The 18,947-nt window shown below is 40.8% G+C and overlaps 1 protein-coding gene across 10 annotated transcripts in view; it reads left to right on the top strand.

The window, feature by feature from the left end:
* The window catches only part of AMBRA1 (autophagy and beclin 1 regulator 1), a 181,631-nt gene that overhangs the window by 50,926 nt on the left and 111,758 nt on the right, over nt 1–18,947 (top strand). For 6 of the 10 annotated variants that reach the window (XR_009249969.1, XM_058688803.1, XM_058688802.1 and 3 more), the window contains one exon: nt 18,205–18,291. The exons of the other annotated variants lie outside the window; for them this stretch is intronic. Coding sequence is in view for 5 of the 6 variants with exons in the window: in XM_058688803.1 (XP_058544786.1) it covers nt 18,205–18,291 (87 nt within the window). In the remaining variant the exon portion in view is untranslated. The remainder of the gene's footprint in view (nt 1–18,204; nt 18,292–18,947) is intronic. 10 annotated transcript variants of the gene reach the window in all.

The raw sequence follows: 18,947 nt of genomic DNA, 5'->3' as shown, positions 1-18,947 counted from the left end.
ATTGAACTCTGCCATTGTAGCTTGAAAGCAGCCAGAGACAACATGTAAGTGAATGAGTGTGGCTCTGTTCCAATAAAATTTTATTTTTGGACACAAATGCAATTTTCATATAATTTTCACGTGTCACGAAATAGTCTTCTTTTGATGTTTTTCAGCTACTTAAAAATATAAATACCGTTTTTAGCTCATGGGCTGTATAAAAACAGGCAGGCAGCCAGATTTGGCTGACAGGCTGTGGTTTACCAGTCCCTGCTTTAAGTAAACGTGATTTGGAAGAGAGTCAGGTGCCATAGTAATAGAAGGCATTCTGATAATGAAGGCCCTAAAGAGGTAGGTAGGGGGCTTCTGCACTGGTGTTCTCTCTCTTCTCTTCTCACTTCTCTCTTCTCTCTGCTTTGTACTAGATGTCCTAAGTATTGGCTCTTGGTAAGATTCTTTGACGGTTAAGAGCTGGCATAAATGCATAAAGAGTTTCTAGTTTCCTCTCCTATCTGCCCTGAAGCAAGGTTTTCCAACCCTGCTCTTTATCTGTCTTGGGGATTGTTTGCACGTGAGAAGGTTTGCCCTGGTGTGGGGGGCAGGGTGTGGGCCTCTAGGCCCTCCAGGCAGTATGCTTGACTGGCAGCCCTTCTCCCACTGCTCCCGTCAAATTAGCACCTGTTAAGACTGATCTAAATTATTCCCCATCGGCCCTCTCTCTGGGGCTGAACGGTGTAGAGCTGGCTGTGTGCTTTGTGTACATACTGAGAACTTGAAAAGATGTAATCGGTTCTGTCAGCTCAGAGTGTTGGAGTGTTACAGGGACTACAGTGGGATCTACGTGTGTGCTGCAGATACACTAGTAACAATTTCCCATGTACCCACTCTTCCCCCTGCAGATCCCCTTCTCTACTGTATCTGTTCATAGTAGTGCTCCAATGGGCGCATTGGAGGTTTTGCCAAGACAGTAACACCAGGTGTTTGGGGGTCTGTTTGCATAATGCATTTTGCTTTACTCAGACCCAGCTCTTAAGAGCCATGTAGGTAGCTTCTCCTCCTCCTCCTCCTCCTCCTCTTGGATTTCTTCTATGTTTACGGGGAAGGGAGGATCCAGCACGTGTTACTTCTTTTGGGAGCATTCCTGACAACGTGTTCATGTGAGCAGATTTGGCTTTAGTTGGCTGGCCTGTAATATTGACCCAGAGATTACAAAATAACTTTCAGGTATGTTTGTTTGACCTTTATAGAGTTTAAAAAAAATTTCAGTTTTTTCCACATAAGTCCACATTTCTGGATTCTATTGAAAAAAACCAAAACAAAACAGAAGATCTGGTTTGTATTCCTACGTAATAACTATCAGTGGGAGTTGTGTAGTTATTGCCTGTTTAGTCAAGGCATGGAACTTCATTTGTGCCTTAATCTACACTGGGCTGTTTCTTTTCTTTTTTTAATATAATTTATTGTCAAATTGGTTTTCATACAATACCCAGTGCTCATCCTAACAAGTGCCCTCCTCAATGCCCATCACCCTTTTTAATGTTTATTTATTTTAAGAGAGAGAGAGAGAGAGAGAGAGCGCGCTTGCGGTCGGAGTGTGAGTTGGGGGGCGGGGCAGAGAGAGAGGGAGACACAGGATCTGAAGCAGGCTTCAGGCTGTAGGCTCTGAGCTGTCAGAGGGGGGCTCGAACTCATGGACCACGAGATCATGACCTGAGCTGCAGTTGGACGCTTAACAAACTGAGCTACCCAGGCGGCCCTGCACTGGCTTTTCTTAATTTCAATTTTGTGTTGATTACCACTGCATTAGCTCAAGCAGATTGTGTTGATGATTTTGTGTAGGCAAGTGTGTTTTTGTTGTTTTTTAAAGTAGGCTCCGTGCCGAAATTGGGGCTGATGATTCTACCAACTGAACCAGCCAGGTGCCCCTGTAGCCAGTTGTTTTCTGAGTGCCCTACCACTCAGCTCCACCAGGGAGAGGCACTGGGCATTGCACTATCCTCTCCTCTATCCACCCAGTTGCCTAATTCACCCACAGGGGTCCCCTGCTGGCTTTGGGTTGACATGCTGACAGCCCCCTCACCTGAGAAGCTGCCTGACTTTTTAATAGCGACAATTAATAAACTCCTCCTCTGTTTCCACGAGGGAAAGTGGGGGTGCCAAGCTTATTTCCTGGTCGGGTCACACTTTAATGAGCAGCTTTCTGTTATGTCAGGTTATGCAGTATGAAATCAACCTTCCTTTGATGACAGACTATGTGAAATCTTGGAGAATGGCTGCACTCTCCCTGTGAGCAGAGGACTTCGGGTAGAGGAGTGGGTTCAAGCAAAAAGGCTGCTTGGATGCCACCTGCCAGGAAATTAAAATCAAGTTAGAACAGGAGTAGAAAATTGTGATCATAAAGGAATCAAAGGCTGAAAGCATGACCTTGTCATAAAAAGAGAAATTGCAGTTTGTTAACATTGTGCCCTTTTCCTTTGGTGCATCACACAGTACAAGTGGGAATCTTTTTACCTCTTTTACTCTTTCCCTCCCCTACACATTCCTATACATTTCTGTTTGTTTCTTCCCACTGTCTCCTTGAATCACTTCGCTTCAGCAAGGTGGCTTTTATCCTTTATTCTGGTGGCAAATGGGACCTCCCCCCTTTTTCTGGTCTTTCTTACTGTGATAAAAAAAATACATCAATTTACCCTCTTAATTTTTTTTCAAGAGAATATTAAATCGTTTATTGATTACACAGGATAATGGATGATACGCAAGCTTTAATCCCATCTTTATTTTTATCTTTTATTCATAGATTTTGAATTTATGAATACCATAATTCAATTTACATATATTGCATAGGATGTGCCAACAATCATATTAATAACCAAATAAACTCCAGGACTTTGCTTGGGTGACCCTTTTAATGGTGAATTCCAGGTCACAACACATTAACTGTCAGTTCAACCACACCAATGTTTGTGGAGACAATGGCTTCTGCGCCCAGCAGGTTGCAAATAAATTTCAAATGGAACCTGGCATCACTCTACCCTCTTTTTTAAATGTACAGTATGTTTAAGTGTTTACATATAGTTGGACAGCAGATCCCTAGAACTTTTCTTCTTGCATGAGTGGAACACTGTACTCCTGGAACAATTCTTCATTCTCCCTCTCCCCCCCATCTCTGGCAACTACCATTTTGTTTTCTTTTTCTATGAGTTTGATTACTTTAGATACCTCATTTAGGAGGAGTCATGTAATATTTGTCTTTTTGTAATTGGCTTATTTCACTCAGTATAGTGTCCTTAAGGATCATCCATGTTATAGCATATGACAGGAGTTCCTTCCTTTTTGTTTTTTTATTTTTAATAATTATTTATTTTTGAGAGAGAGGGAGAGAACATGAGTGGAGGAGGGACAGAGAGAGAGGGGGTGTCAGAGGAGCCGAAGCAGGCTCTGCGCTGACAGCAGAGAGCCCCATGCAGGGCTCGAACTCACAAACAATGAGATCATGACCTGAGTCGAAGACGGACACTCAATTGACAACCACCCAGGCATCCTGGATTTCCTTCTTTTTAAAGGGTGAATAAAATATTATGTGTCTATGTATGTATGTATACACATTTTTTTAATCCATTCATCTGTTGATGGAAATTTAGGTTGCTTCCACGTCTTATCTATTGTGAATAATTCTGCAGTAAACATGGGAGGGCAAATATCTCTTTCAGATCTTGTTTTCGGTTCTTTTGGATATACACTCAGAAGTAAGATTGCTTGGGGCACCTGGCTGACTCAGTTGGTTAAGGGTCTGACTCTTGATATCTGCTCAGATATGATCTTATAGTTTGTGAGTTTGAGCCTTGCATTCAGTTCTGCACTGACAGTGTGGAGCCTGCTTGGGATTCTCTCTCCCTTGCCCCTCTCCTGCCATCTCTTGCACCATTTTTCTCTCAGAATAAATAAATTAAATAAACTTACAAAAAAAAAAAAAAAAGAAGAAGAAGAAGAAGTAGGGGTGCCTGGGTGGCTCAGTTAGTTAAGCATCCTCCTTCAGCTCAGGTCATGATCTCACAGTTCGTGGGTTCGAGCTCCATGTCAGGCTCTGTGCTGACAGCTCAGAGTCTGGAGCCTGCTTCAGAGTCTGTGTCTTCCTCTCTTTCTCTGCCTGTCTCCTGCTCACGCTGTCTCTTTCTCTCTCAAAAATCAATAAACATCAAAAAAAATTTATATTAAAAAAAGGAAGTAAGATTGCTGGATCATATGGTAGTTCTATTTTTTTATTTTTTGAGGAACCTCTATACTGTTTTTCACAGAGGCTGCATCATTTACAGTCCCACCAACAATGCGCCAATGTTCCAATTTCTCTACACCCTTACCAACACTGATTTCCTGTTTTTTTTGTTTTGTTTTGTTTTTTGTTTTTTGTTTTTTGTTTGTTTGTTTTGGCAGTGGCCATTCTAATAGGCATGAGGTGGGTATCTCATTGTGGTTTGATTTACATTTCCTGATGATAAGTGTTGGTTATCTTTCATATGCTTGTTGGCCATTTGTATGTATGTCTTCTTTGGGTAAATGTTCAAGTCCTTTGCTCATTTTTTAATTGGGTTGTTTGACTTTTATTGTTAAATTGTAGGAGGTTTTTTTTTTTTTTTTTTAAGTTTGTTTATTGATTGATTGAAAGAGAGAGAGAGAGAGAACGAATGAGAGCAAGCGAGGGGCAGAGTGAGAGAGAGAGAGAGAGAGAGAGAGAGAGAGAGAGAGAGAAAATCCCAAGCAGGCTCCTCACTGTCTGCACAGAGCCCTGTGTGGGGCTCAAACTTACAAACCGCGCAATCATGACCTGAGCCAAAATCAAGAATTGGATGCTTAACCGACTAAGCTACCCAGACATCCCTAGGAGTTCCTTATATATTCTGGATATTAACTCCTTATCTGATAAACGGTTTGCAAATATTTTCTTCTATTCTGTCGATTGCCTTTTTACTCTTTTGATTGTTTCCTTTGCTGTGCATGAGTTTTTTAAGTTTGACACAGCCCCATTTGTTTTTGTTTTTTTGACTGTGCTTTTGGTGTAATATCTAAGAAATCATAGCACTTTCTAGTGTCATAAAGCTTTCCCCCTATGTTTTCTTTCCTTTTTTCTTTTTGTTTGTGTTTCCCTTCTGTGTTTTCTTCTAGAAGTTTTTATAGTTTCAGGTCTTACATTTAGGTTTTTCATTTTTAGTTAATTTTTATATGTGGTATGAGATAAGGGCCTATATTCCTTTTTTTGCATGTGGATAGCCAGTTTTTCCAGTACCATTTGTTGGAGAAACTATCCATTCTCCATTGTCTATGTAGTCTTGACACGTTTGTCAAAGATCATTTGATCACATGTGCAAGGGTTTATATCTGGACTCTCTATTTTGTTCTGTGTGCCTGCCTTTATACCAGTACCATACTGTTTTGATTATTGTACTTTGTAATATGCTTTGAAACCAGGAAGTGTCAGGTGTTCAGCTTTGTTTTGCTTTCTCAAGATTGTTTTGGCTATTGCACTGTATGTTAACTAACTGGAATTTGAATAAAAACTCTTAAAAAAAAAGAAAAGATTGTTTTGACTGTTGGTCCTTTGAGATTCCATATTAATTTTGGGATTTTTTTTCTCTTTCTGTAAAAAACACCATTGGAATTTTGATAGAGATTGCATTGAGTCTATAAATTGCTTTCGGTTAATATGGACGTTTTAACAATATTAAGTCTTTCAGTCCATGAACCTGGGACGTCCTGCCATTTATTTGTGTTTTTTTAATTTTTTTCGGCAGTGTTTTGGTTTCAGTGTGCAAGTCTTTCACCTCTTTGGTTAGATTTCTTCCTAAGTATTTCATTCTTTTTGATGCCATTGTAAATAGCATTTTCTTAATTTCCTTTTCAGCAGATGTAATCCTTTTAAAATTAAAACAAGAAGGAACTCTCTCTCTCTCTTTTTTTTTCTTTAAATTTCTCCAGTCTAGTGTCCCAGAAGTCCAGCAGTCTTCTCTGCATGCTTTTCTTTTCTTTAATGTTTATTTATTTTTGAGACAGAGACAAAGTATGAATGGGGGAGGGTCAGAGAGAGAGGGAGACACAGAATCTGAAGCAGGCTCCAGGCTCTGAGCTTTCAGCACAGAGCCCGATGCGGGGCTCAAACTCACGGACCGTGAGATCATGACCTGAGCCGAAGTCGGACGCTTAACGGACTGAGCCACCCAGGCGCCCCTCTCTGCATGCTTTTCTGATTCCTTCTCACACTTGTCTCATGAAGAATTGAGGCAGAAGCTGGGCTGGTCGTTTTCTGTTTGCTCCTTGAAGGCAAAGGAGCATTGTTGTAATATTCATCCCAACAGAGTTGCTGACTATTAGTCCCTCATAGAGCCACTAAATTTGGCAGTTGTGTTTGATGGCACTATTTTGGATATGATGAGGTCTGAGAGAGAAGGGTGCATATATCAGAATGTGTTTATTGTGAGCTCTTTGGCTGGTGGTTCTCAAAGTGTGGTCCCCAGACCAGGAACATCAGCATTTCCTGGGAACTTGCTGGAAATATAAGTTCCTGGGTTCACCCCATATTTACTTAATCAGAAACTTGGCCCACGTGGGGGAGCGGGGCCGGCGGGGGAGGGGGGGGATGTAATGTGCTTTTTTAACAGGCTCTCCAGGTGGTTTTGATACACTCTAAGTTAGAGAACACTGTTTTAGACCATCTGGGAACTCTTTTGACACCTCCAAATCTCTATTCCTCCAAATCTCTGTAGTGTACTAAGATCCCTTGTATTATTCATCACCTTTTATTTTGCTTTCATTCTGTGTAATGATATGTTGCTTTAACTCTCACAGTCTCCTCAGGTTCCCTGTCTTCTCTCTTCTGGTAACGCGTTCTAACAGAAAGATGTGGAGTTGAGAAATCCTGGATTCGATTTCTAGCTCTGTTGTGTGACCTTGGGCAGCTAAGGAGCCTTTCTGAAAGTCAGTTTCCTCAACTGGAAAATTATGTGAGGGTAAATGAGTTAAGTATCAGTTGGTTTTACAAGGTTAGACGCTCAAGAAATGCCTGCTCTTTTTCCCCTTTATTCTATTACTTTGCTCAAAATACAAAACAAAACAAAAATATCCCTTTGCCGTGGCATAATGCTTGCAGGTTGGACTTCAGGCTTTATGGGGTATCTTTGAGATCTCACCTTATAAAATTGGAGTAAGCCAAGTTCATAAAAAAAAGTGAGGTGCCTATAAAGGGTGGATAAGGAATGGCTATTGCGATAGAGCTGATGCTAGTTACTTCCATTAGTCACTTGCAGCGAACACAGTGAAGTTCTTTATTAGAAAGCTCAATAATACAGAAAGTAATTGAGCCCATAGCAGAGAATAGGGTATTATTTTCATTTTTCCTGCACTCTTAAAAAAATTTTTTTTTAATGTTTAATTTTTGAGAGAGAGAGACACATAGAATCCAAAGCAGGCTACAGGTGGGGCTCAAACTCACGAACTGGGAGATCATGACCCAAGCCAAAGCTGGATGCTCAACCTTCTGAGCCACCCAGGCACCCCTTCCTGCACTTTTTAATAGTGATTTGTGCAAAAAAAAACCAAAAACAAAAACAACTGGTCCTGCCTCTTGATAAGAGAGGGAGCATAAATAGCCTTAATTTCCCCAATTCTAAGGCTCCCTTCTACATTAAGAGGGAGCCGTCCAGGGCAGAAGTATGTTTCAGAAAGATGGAGAGCCAGACTGGGATAGGGAGGAAAGAGTAGCAAGTTTTTCTAAATTGACGTTGATATTTCTGACCAATATCAAGAACTTATGCTTTGGACACTGTGAGCAAGTTTGCATTGAGTTTCATCGTTTAAGATCTGTTTCCAAATGTCTTATTTGGTGTCCTGTTATAGTAGCCAGGGCTCCTTTGAGTACAGATGTGATTACTTCTGGCTTGTAATGAACTTCATCGACTTAGTTCTAATGCTGCTGTCGTGACTAGCTTGAATGTTCTTCAAGATCAGGAGCTGTTTCATTCATCTGTTGATGTATAACACACCACACAACAAAACTTAGTGACTTAAAATAACAATTTTATTATCTTTCATTGTTTTTTGAATAGACTGGGCTCAGATAGAAAGTTCTGCTGGTCTTGCTTGGGGTTTCTCTAGAGTCACCTAGAGGTTCATTTGGGACAGCTAGGCCTCTTCCTCTCCATGCGACTTCTCCAGCCAAATAGCCAGACTTTTTACCTAGCAGCTTAAGGCTTCCTCCCCAAGTGACAGTTCCAAGAGGGAGGAAATGGAAGCTGTCAGTTCTTTCAAAGGCTGGGACCAAGACTGGCACAGCTTGCCACATTCTCTTGGTTAAAGCAAGTAACAGACTGGTCTAGGTTCAGTGTGGGAGGAAACCAAACAAGGGCAAGAATACTAAGAAGTATGGTTCTCTGGGGTCCATTTTTGGAGACTACTATAGGGACCCTATCTAACCTATATACTAATATATACCCAATGGTAGACAATAAGTACTCGTGATTTGAATCAGTGGTTGGATAGACTAACAGACTGGTAGATAAATGACTGCTTTTATTAGTTTGGGTGAGGTACATGTGATCCTTAGGGTTCATATCTTAGGGTTCATATACCAGTGTTTATGCCTCTACAGTACTCATCCTTCTCAACACATGTCTTTTTTTTTTTTTTTTTTTTTCCCCTGAGGAATCACCTTTTTGAGCAGAGTGACTTGAGTGGCCAGAGTGCCCTGCAGACACTTTAGGAGTTGTAGTCCAGGGAAGAAAAGAATAGTCGGTACTTTTTGGATTGTGTGATGGCTACTATATTTTACATACGTTCTTAATTATGACAACTTTGTGAAATAGGGATTCCCCTTTAAATTTGGGCATTGAAGATAATGGACTTTCCCAAAGGTCGCATAGCTAGTAAGTGAAACAAGATGATGAATTTAAACTGCATTCTGATTCTATAGCTAAAACACAGACTTATGATATATATTAGTTACTAAGAGTTTCTCTTGGTTAGTCTCCAACCATTAAGATGTATTAGAGAGTTTTTCAACAAAAGTTAATAGTATTAACATTTGGGGCTGGGTAATTCTTTTTTTTTTTTTTTTAATTTATTTTGAGAGAGAGAGAGAGGGAGGGAGGGAGAAAGAGAATCCCAGGTAGGCTTCATCTCACAAATCATCACAACCTGAGCCAAAATCAAAAGTCGGATGCTTAACCGACTGAGCCACCCAGGCGCCCCAAGTCTGAATAATTCTTTATTGTGGGAGGCTGTGCTGTGTGTTGTAGGATGTTTAGCAGTATCCCTGACCTTTATCCACTAGATGCCAGTGCATCTCTCCACCCGTTTGCAACAACTGTCTCCAGACATTGCCATTTCCCTGGGGGAAGTCCCCTCCATTAAAAATCACTGATAAGTTATTTCATGATTTGCTGTCCTTCAGTTTTGCTGTTTTTCTTTTTTTTTTTAATGTTACTTTTCACAAGGAACTGGCAGTGTCTTCAAACCATTTTATAATAGCCTGGTTCTGATGATCTTGAGTATTGCCTCTCTCTCAGTGCCTTTCTCCACTTTTGCTTTATCTTTTTGCTTTTGTCTGCGAGTCCCCTAAATCAAATGCAGCTGGATAAAGTGGTGTTTGTAAGGACTTTTTTTTTTTTACACAGGTATTGATTTAGCAGGCATTCAGATCTCTGAGATTACAAGCATTAGTGCTAGTGAAAAGAAGGCAATTTACATCTTCTAATTATAGTAGAGGGGGAAAGGCGTAATATTTAGTAAGCTGAGAATTAAATGGCTTCCAGGCTCCACAGAGTTAATCTTCAGGGTAGTGTTGATTGACATGCCGAGGACATTAATGTGCAGTTCTTTTGGGGAACGGGGGAGGAGAGTGGAAATTGCCGTTTCTCTACTAATTGTACTTTAGGTGTCATTTATGACAATTTCATGTTGTCTAGACAGAGGGAAATGGTGGAGAAATTATTCCACTTGATCTTAGCCAAAAGGCCGAGAAGCGATTGGAGAAATTATTCCAGTGGAGTCAAATGCTGAGTCCAAAAGGAATCAAGAAGGTTGCTGAAGTCAGGATCAGGGTGGAAGGGCAAGCAGTATACCCTAGAGCCGAATCAGTGAAAATCAAATGTTACTAAGAGAAGCAGTTCAGAATGAACCCAGGATATAAGAAAAGTGGTTGTACTCTGAGCTTTGTGCTAGCTCAAGGGCTAACAGTGGATTGTTTGGGGGCTCAGCTAGAGTCTCTGCCCCTCGTCTATTTCTGTAGATTCCAGAAACCTCATTACTTGAACAGACATGAGCCAGGAAGGCCACCTCTTTGCCTTTGGTTAGTAAATGCTCCAGCCACTGTGTATTCTTTTTTCCTTGTTCTCTTGTAAGGCTTCATTTACTAAGTCTCTTTGCTCTCCTGATGTTACCCCTAAGGCTTTACTTCATTTTATAATATATAGTGTTTGCAGTATACCAGGGTCAGTGGCCTGTCATTTAAGAACAGATGGCTTTCGTCGAAGGTTTTTTAAATTTCAGGTTGGGAATATGAGTGTGAAAAATCATCTAAGAAGAAGTGTATGGATTTGCTGTTATTGAAGCAGTAAATGATTCTACCCAATATATTCTTTGTAAAATTAGTTGATCTAGAGTAGCCTTTTTGAGGATTATCTATTATTTTTAATAAAATTAGCTGAGAAATTAGGATTATTGGATTTTGTAAATCTCTTCTTGATTTTGGGGAAAATAAGTTGATTAGGATGCACTGCCTCTTATTTAAAATCTAAACCTGTATATCACAGCTGTTGCTTCTCGGGTATCCGTGCATGTGAGTATCAGAACTAGCTGTGGGACTTGTCATTGATATGTTCTTATTCATCCTTTGGTGAAAAGCCTCTGATTTAAATTTGTAATTAAAAAAAAAAAAAAAAAGTCTGTGGTCTTCTGTGAGCAGACCTTCCAAGTCTGCCAGAGAAAATGAATTTGGAGACAGTATAAACACGTCCATGTAGATCACCTTGGGCCTTTGAATTCAGATCCTGACAAAAGTGAGTTTTTAGGGGCGCCTGGGTGGCGCAGTCGGTTAAGCGTCCGACTTCAGCCAGGTCACGATCTCGCGGTCCGTGAGTTCGAGCCCCGCGTCGGGCTCTGGGCTGATGGCTCGGAGCCTGTTTCCGATTCTGTGTCTCCCTCTCTCTCTGCCCCTCCCCCGTTCATGCTCTGTCTCTGTCTGTCCCAAAAATAAAAAAAAAAAAAAAAAAAAAAAAAAGTGAGTTTTTATTATAAATTGAAATATTATAAGTATAGTCTAATGTGTTGAGGATATACAAGAGCAAAGCATAGTGCCAACCAATCATTTTATAATTGTATTAAAAATAACCACCCACCAAACGGTTAGCAGAGGGTCAGGTTTTCCCAGAGCATTCTGGCTGACTTTTCAGGTAAGACTTTGTATAACTAGATACATGGTTGTGTATTGAATATGAATTCTGTTTCCAGCTTCTTTCCTTTTGGTATGTTGTGCTCTGATGTTTTACTGTCTGCTGCACAGAGGCATTGAGGAATACGTTAATGTTTTGTAAAGAGGTTATGGTGAAAGGCATTGTTTTGAGCCCCGTGAATGGTTTATGCTTGATGATAGTAAAATAAGGCCAATTCTTAGGACAGGCACTGTGAGTTCTTAATATAGTATATTTGTTTTCTTCTCTGATGGTATTAGCCTTGTAGCAGTGCCACCTTGCCTTGGTCTACCCCATAACAGGGGCAGGAGTTGCCTGCCAGGCTCCACTGGCAACAGCATGGTGCTGTAAGAGCACCCCTAGAAATAGGGGGCCCTGCAGTGATCAGATGAGTGCCTGTTGTTGGATAACTTAAACGATAATTGCCAGTGTGTGAAATGGGGAGGCTTGGATGCCTCCGCTTTAAAGCAGAGATGTCAATTTGGAAATCATAATAGAGGTGTCATTTCAGAACACACAATTATTTTTTACAAAGAATAAGGGCTGTCATCTCCCAGCCCAGGCATGCGCCAAGGAGAGATCGGAGGCTTGCAGAGCAAGATTCAAAAATGAATAAGGCAATAGTGCATCCAAGTTTCTTTGGCCTCCTGCCCCTCCATCCCCCTGAAATCATTGCCCTCTTTCCCCTATGAGGTCTCTTTTAGCAATATACCATCCAGGAGCATCTGTGGTAGTTTCTCAGGCAAGTAGCCAGCCTCTGACTTTCTGATTTAATAAGCCTCTCAGGGACCTGGCTGCACTGCATTTGTCAGTACAACTATGTCAGCACTTTAACCTGAGCAGCTTAAGTGACCAGAGGGATGAGGAGTGATGTAAGCAGTTTCTGAAAACCTTGTTCCTTCAGGAGTTTTAGTGTGAGTTTTTGGACATCTAGCATCCTTGTCAGAAAGTCATGGGGTCAGTGAGGGGCAGTCAGATCTTCTTATTTATTCTTCCAAATCTTACGACTGCTGATTTATTCACAGATATTATTATTGGTCTCCCATTACATGTTAATTAGGATAGGAGTTTTAATGGGGACAAAAAGATAACTTGGACCCAGTACTTGCTTTCATGTGGGTTGTAGTCCAGCAGCAGAGACAAAACATACTTGTCGGTAAGTGTAGTACAAGGTGACTTGGTAGAGGCCTTTGAAGGGAGGTTTCAGAATGCAGTGGGGGTCTTGGGGAAGAGAGTATAAACTTTTGGATGGAGGAGCCTTAAAGGATTTTGAGCCTTAAAGGATTAAAAGGATTTTTTAAGTTAGAAATGAGGAAAGAGAACTTTCCAGAAAGAAGCAATGGCCAACCTAAATGCATAGATGAGATAATGAGAGTGTGTTTAGTTTAGCTAGAGCAGTGGTTCTCAAAGTATGGCCTGGGGTCTCTGAAGTCAAAACTATTTTTGTAATAATGTTGAGCTGTTCTCTCTCTGTTTCACAGGTGTTCAGTGGAGTTTTCACTGTGTGACGTGCAACAAGGTTATTATGATTATCATGGATGATGGAATGTATGCTTGTGTTAAAAATTCCTCAATTTCAATTTCAAATATAAATATTGATAGATAAAACCCATATAAACAAAAGCTCCTTGGGGTCCTCAGTAATTTTTAAGAATGTTAAAGGAGTGCTGAATGAAAACCATCAGGCTAGAGTGTATCATATATCCAGAAGGAATGAGAAGTTTGGCTACAGAGCTTTGGATACCAAGCTGAGGAATTTGGATTTTATTTTCTAGGCAGAAGGGAGCTATTAGTTTTGGGTTTGGCTTCCCAGAACTGAAATAGCAAATACCACCCAGACATCAAAGCCAGGCCGGGAAATTACTCTTTGGGCATGGGGCATCAGTGGCCTCTTAGGTTCTCAAAGCAGGCTTTACGTCTCATAGGTCACCGAATTCTGGCAAGTTGATATCTTCCAGTGATTAGAGAAGGTTTGCACATGTCTGTTTGCTTTAGGATATTGATTTGTTTTCTGTGATCTGACAACTAGTTAAAAGAATATCTTCAGGACATAATTGTTTAGTAAGGAAAAGTTGTCACCAGCTTACTCATTCCGTCTAGACTAGTACCCAAACGGTTTGCTTCTTCTCAACTCTGATATCCATTGGATTTGAAACGAAAGTTCTTTTTTTTTTTAGATGACCCATCTCACCTGCCCTGACAGCTTTGTTCTTTCCCAGAGATCTCTTCCACTATTTTTTTTTTTTTTTTTTTTTTTTTGCTTTCTTAGTCATCAAAGGATCTAGGGGATCTAGGGAACCCCCTTGCACATATTCAGAGTATTAATCAGGGAAGGAAGAAATAGCTATGGTCATTTAAAATGCAAGAGGGGTGGTGCGCCTGGGTGGCTCAGTCAGTTGAGCCTCCTGACTCTTGACTTCAGCTCAGGTCATGATCCCAGGGTGGTGGGATAGAGCCATGTTGGGCTTCACCCTGAGTGTGGAACCTGTTTAAGATTCTCTCTCTCCCCACCTCTGCCTCTCTCCTCCACTAGTGCGCACGCTCTCTCTCTAAAAATGAAACAAAGTAAAATAAGATGTTAGGAATTTTACAGCCTGGATTGTGTTTCTATTGACTAATGATTTTAGCGGGGCTTAATATTAATTTTGATAACTGATTCTAGTGTGTAATACTTTGATTTCAGGTTTTTCTGTTCCATTTCCTAGTGACTCCACTTTATCTTTCAGAGGATTTTATGTAAGCAAATATTTTAGAGCAGGGATGGGCAGATTTTTTTTTCTGTAAAGGACCAGGTAGTAGGTATTTTAAGGCTGTTACTATCCTGATAGTACTTAACTCTGCCTTCCTGGCTTCACAGCAGCCATAGACAATATATAAATGAATGGATGTGGCTATGTTTGAATACAACTTTATAAAAACAGGCAGCTGACTTGGGGCCTGTAGTTTACCAAACCTGCCTAGGGGCATTAGGGCAACTTGATACTTGAAGAAATCCTTTTTAAGAAGTGAGCAATTCTTTTGAAAATGAAGCATTTTCTTTTTAGTTTTCAGTGGTTTACTTTTCAGTTTTGTGTGTTGAATGTTTTTAATTTTGAAATAATTTCAGAAAAGAAGAAAAGTTGCAAATAATAGTGCAAAGAAATCCCATGTACTCTTTACCCATATTCCCTAAATATTGGCATTTTACCACATTTGCTTTATCATTCTCTCTCTCCTGCTCTATGTATGAGTATGGTTATGTTTTGCATATTTATGGCTCTTATATTTATATATTTGCGCATATTCTTTTAAATGTGGAATTTTCTTAAAAGTAGGATATAGTTTGATAGAGCAGTGGTCTCCAGACTTTAAAAAATACTTCTGTTAGTAAAGGCTTTTTAGCAATCCATGTGTGTTATACATTGTGGTCATACATTATAAAACAAAAGTTCTGATATTTTCTTTCTGTTCTCCAGTGGATTGAAATAGCACAACCCTTGTGTGTCTCACTTGGACGCCACTGATACAGAGAATGAACCAGGCAAACTTGTAAAGGAAGAGGGTTTTTGTTTTTTTCCCCTGACAGGGGTTCAGTGACTCTTTAAAAACCTTTCTTGGGGCACCTGGGTGGCTCAGTCAGTTAAGCATCCGAATTCAGCTCAGGTCATGATCTCACGGTTTGTGAGTTTGAGCTCCGCATCGGGCTCTGTGCTGACAGCTCAGAGCCTGGGCCTGCTTCGGATTCTGTGTCTCCCTTTCTTTTTCTCTGCCCTTCTCTGGCTCTCACCATCTCTCTCTCAAAAAATAAACAAACATCAATAAATAAATAAATACATTTCTAAATTGTGATCACAGGTCAGAATGAAAAGGTAGCTTCAAGCTTGAATAAGCTTGTGTGAGCCCCTCCTAAGTCCTACCTGATTTCCCATCGTTGAATTGCACAATAGATGGTTAATTCAAGTCACATTTGTGGTGGCCAGTGAAGAAGGCACACAGCTGCCATCTCATTGCATTTTGTATCATTTCCCCATGGATGGCTCTTTGTAGGAAGCTAACTGTAGGAGAGAAAGGTCTTTCTTAGAGGTTCCTAGGAGTGGTGGTCATGTTTACTCATCTAGCAGCTCTTGTTCTTTTCTCTGTTCAATACCAGTTGGAGAAGTCTTTTATTCCTTCAGATAGTACTTGTAATTGACGAGAACTTAATGTTTAATCAGTGATAAGTGTGTGAGGGTGCTATTCATAGTAATTGGCTCTCCTGATTTTGTGTATTAGCAGTTAAAATGCCATGTATATATATGGCTTGCCAGTCCAGTGTATTGCCTGGGGAGCAAATGGTGCTAGCAGATTCTGTAGTGAGTAGGCACAAGGGATGCATGTTCCAGAAGAACCTCATCAGGGACTCCCCAGAGATACAGCTTAACATTTTGGTTTTACCCTGATTTAAAGAAGTCTTCTTAATTAAGATAGGAAAGTAAGGTGGGAAGTAGACTTTGCAGGATTATAAAACGGAATCATTAAAATTGAAATTATCTAATCCCAACTCTCCCAGTTCAAGAATCTCCTTTATAGCATTCTTAAAAAGTCATCTTCTCTCTCTGAATACTGACACAGCCTTAGCATAGAAGTAGGGGGTAATGTTGGCTTCCCAACTTAGTAGCATCATTTTCCAGGCAGAAGTACTTAAGAAGGATATGTGTTGGTCCCTCTGCAGGATGCTCTTTGCCAAAGGGCTTCTGCTTACTAAGCAGCCATTTGGAGGATAACAAGCCAGGGCTGTTATGGCCAGGACTGACTCCAGAGCCCTTTGGGATGGAACAAACCTCTCGGTGTTCCAGGGAAGTCAGCTGCTCCCAGGTCTTGCTTCTATTCTCCAACCTTCCAATTCCTAGAACTAATTCATTAGTAGTGAACAAGTATTTATCTAAGATGGCATAAAAGTCCTGAATAGATACTCCTCTCGAAATTTCACTTTTCTTCTCTCTCCAGTCTGTGTGCCTCTCACTGCCCCTTCCTCTAACATTCTGTGGTGCAAAACTCCGAGACATACCATTATTTTAGTCATTATTTTATGTGACCCTAATGAAAAGAAAAAAAATCCTGCCAATTAAACGGCGTCATGCATTTATAAGATACATCCCAATTTCAGACATATTATAAATGGGAGGGTGGCTCTTAGAATTGATGAAACATGGCATTTTTGCTGCTGTAAACAGTGATACCATTGAAGATTCAGGTTTTCAACCCGAGAGATGTATTTTATTGCTTTCTTCTCTGCCTCATTGGTTACATTGTAATGTTCTCTCCCATCAGTAGTAGGACTGTGTAAAGGGTCTTATGTGTGGGGGTTATAGGCCTTGTCTAGATAGAAAGCGTCATGTAACAGTTGGTTGTCCTGGGCAGGAAAGGTAGCAAGCCAGCTTGACAGGGCCTCTGCTAGATCTCTTTTCCAGGCTGTTAGGGGAAATGCTCTGGTGAGCCAGTTGCTGGGATAAAGTGACTGCACATGACTATACCTAAAGCCAGCTGGTTTTAATAACAGTGAATTGAATTAACTCAATTGGAAAAGATTGGTAGCTGCTGTCCTTATCCTGCAGATCTGCTTTAAAGAAGAGTCTGGCAGGGAGCCGGAGACCTGTTCCCGGGAGAGCCAGGCAAGATGCTGCTGGAGAGGAACAATATGCATTTCTTTCTGAGACCATTTCCTTTGAAATGTGTTCTCTGGCAGGAGCTTGATTGGCTGCCAAGGCACATTTGAATTGGGAAGCAGTGTGGCAGACATGGCAAACTAGGGGGTCCCTGGGCCACATTTATCAGATGTGTTTAAAGTGGCCCCTGTACAAAGAGGGAAAAAAATGTTTTAGCTAAACTTTAACTGTCAGGAGATTACTTGGAGAAGTCCAGATTTCTGGCTTCCCTTAAAAAACAGAAGAGCCAGTGATACAAAGCCCACCTTCTAGCTTGGACTCACAGTGGATACATACACACTTTTTACCTGCCTGGAGCCTACAAGGTCCTACAGTATAGCATCCTGGTTTGAAGCATTTTGGAGTTCACAGAACTTCATTGGAGTCCTGGTGCTGTCATTTAATAGCCCTGTGCCACAGTGCCATATGCTTAACTTTTAGGCCCAGTGTTCTCATGTTTGTATAGTAATGCCTCCCTTTCCAGGTTATGGTGAGATTTAAGTAAAGAAATATATGTGAAGTGCTTAGTATTCACCTGGCACCAAAAAAGTACTCAATAAAATGTGGGTGTATCATATATGCTCAGTTGAATTTATGATTGGGCTAGATTATATAATTAAAGATTTTTGTCAGTTGTTAAGAGAGCCTGAGGAGTACTCCTTCTCACAAAAAGGGTGTAGGCAGAGCAGAATGAGTAGAAGATAAGGGAATGTGGATTAGGGTAACATGGAGGAACTGAACACCAAGATAAATGTTGGCACTACATGATAATCTCTGGGTATGCCTAATTTTCCCCTCCTGTGTTGATCCCCACCTCCTATTTGTCTGCTGGAGATACTACAAATAGAAATAAGATCATGTCTCTGAAGCACTTGTTCATTTCTCACTGAAGAGCAGTATTCAGCATGTACAGTGGCCATACCCAGTGTGGGAGCTCTGTAGCTCATTTGTTTATTTATTTAGTTTGTAGGAAGGGTGTGATCCCAGATAATAGGTGTCCGTTAGCTGCAAAGGGGGATGTTATTTATCTCTCCCCCTATTTTTCCTTATGAATGACCTCTGAGTTGGTAATTGACAGGGATTATTGCCATTTTTTTAATCTCTGCTAGGAGGCTGCTGGAGTCTTCCCTCATTTCATTATCCCGTTATGATGGAGCAGGATCCAGAGAGCACCCAATTTACCCAGACCCAGCGAGGTAAGGCCAAAGTGAGAAATGGCACTAGGTGGGGGGGAGGGGCTGCCCTTGGGGTTGCCAAGCTGTTGGAAGCCCCATTCTGTGCCTCTCTGGTCCTGGTGCTCTTTTACTCTTCAGTTACAGTTTTGAGACAGGTGGTTCAGGTGATTGGGAAGTGTTGCAGGTAAGTGAACAGAACCTCTGATGACAGGGAGTTGTGACTGAGCTCTTGTCCTTTGGGGCTCATTCCTATAAGTGGGGCACTTAGAGGAGGGACCTGAGGAGGCCACTGGCAGAGTCACAGGATACTTCTTTTTTGCTAATCAGGGAGGCTGTTGCCATTCAAAGGGACAGCCAAAAGGGAAACAAGTTTTTATTAGTAGGGAAATTACTTACAAATTAAAACTAACCAGCTAACAAAAAATCCTACTTGCTCTCATTTGAGAGAGAATTTAGATCATCAAAAGGCAGAAATCAAGCTCATTCAGATGTTCAATTTTTGGATGCCACCTAAAGGAAGAGATGACTGACAAAAGGGTAACCAAAAAGAACAAGTTGCCATTTTATTAAAGCATTTACCTTACACTGATTAGAAGGTATTTGAAGAGTTCTTGAAGGGATTTAAAAAACAAAAGAAAACATTTAAATGAGTTCAAGGCCCACCCTTACCTGATACT

Source organism: Neofelis nebulosa, chromosome 10 (genome assembly GCF_028018385.1).
Source record: "Neofelis nebulosa isolate mNeoNeb1 chromosome 10, mNeoNeb1.pri, whole genome shotgun sequence".
NCBI lineage: Eukaryota > Metazoa > Chordata > Mammalia > Carnivora > Felidae > Neofelis > Neofelis nebulosa.
This window is presented reverse-complemented; position numbering and strand designations above follow the sequence as displayed.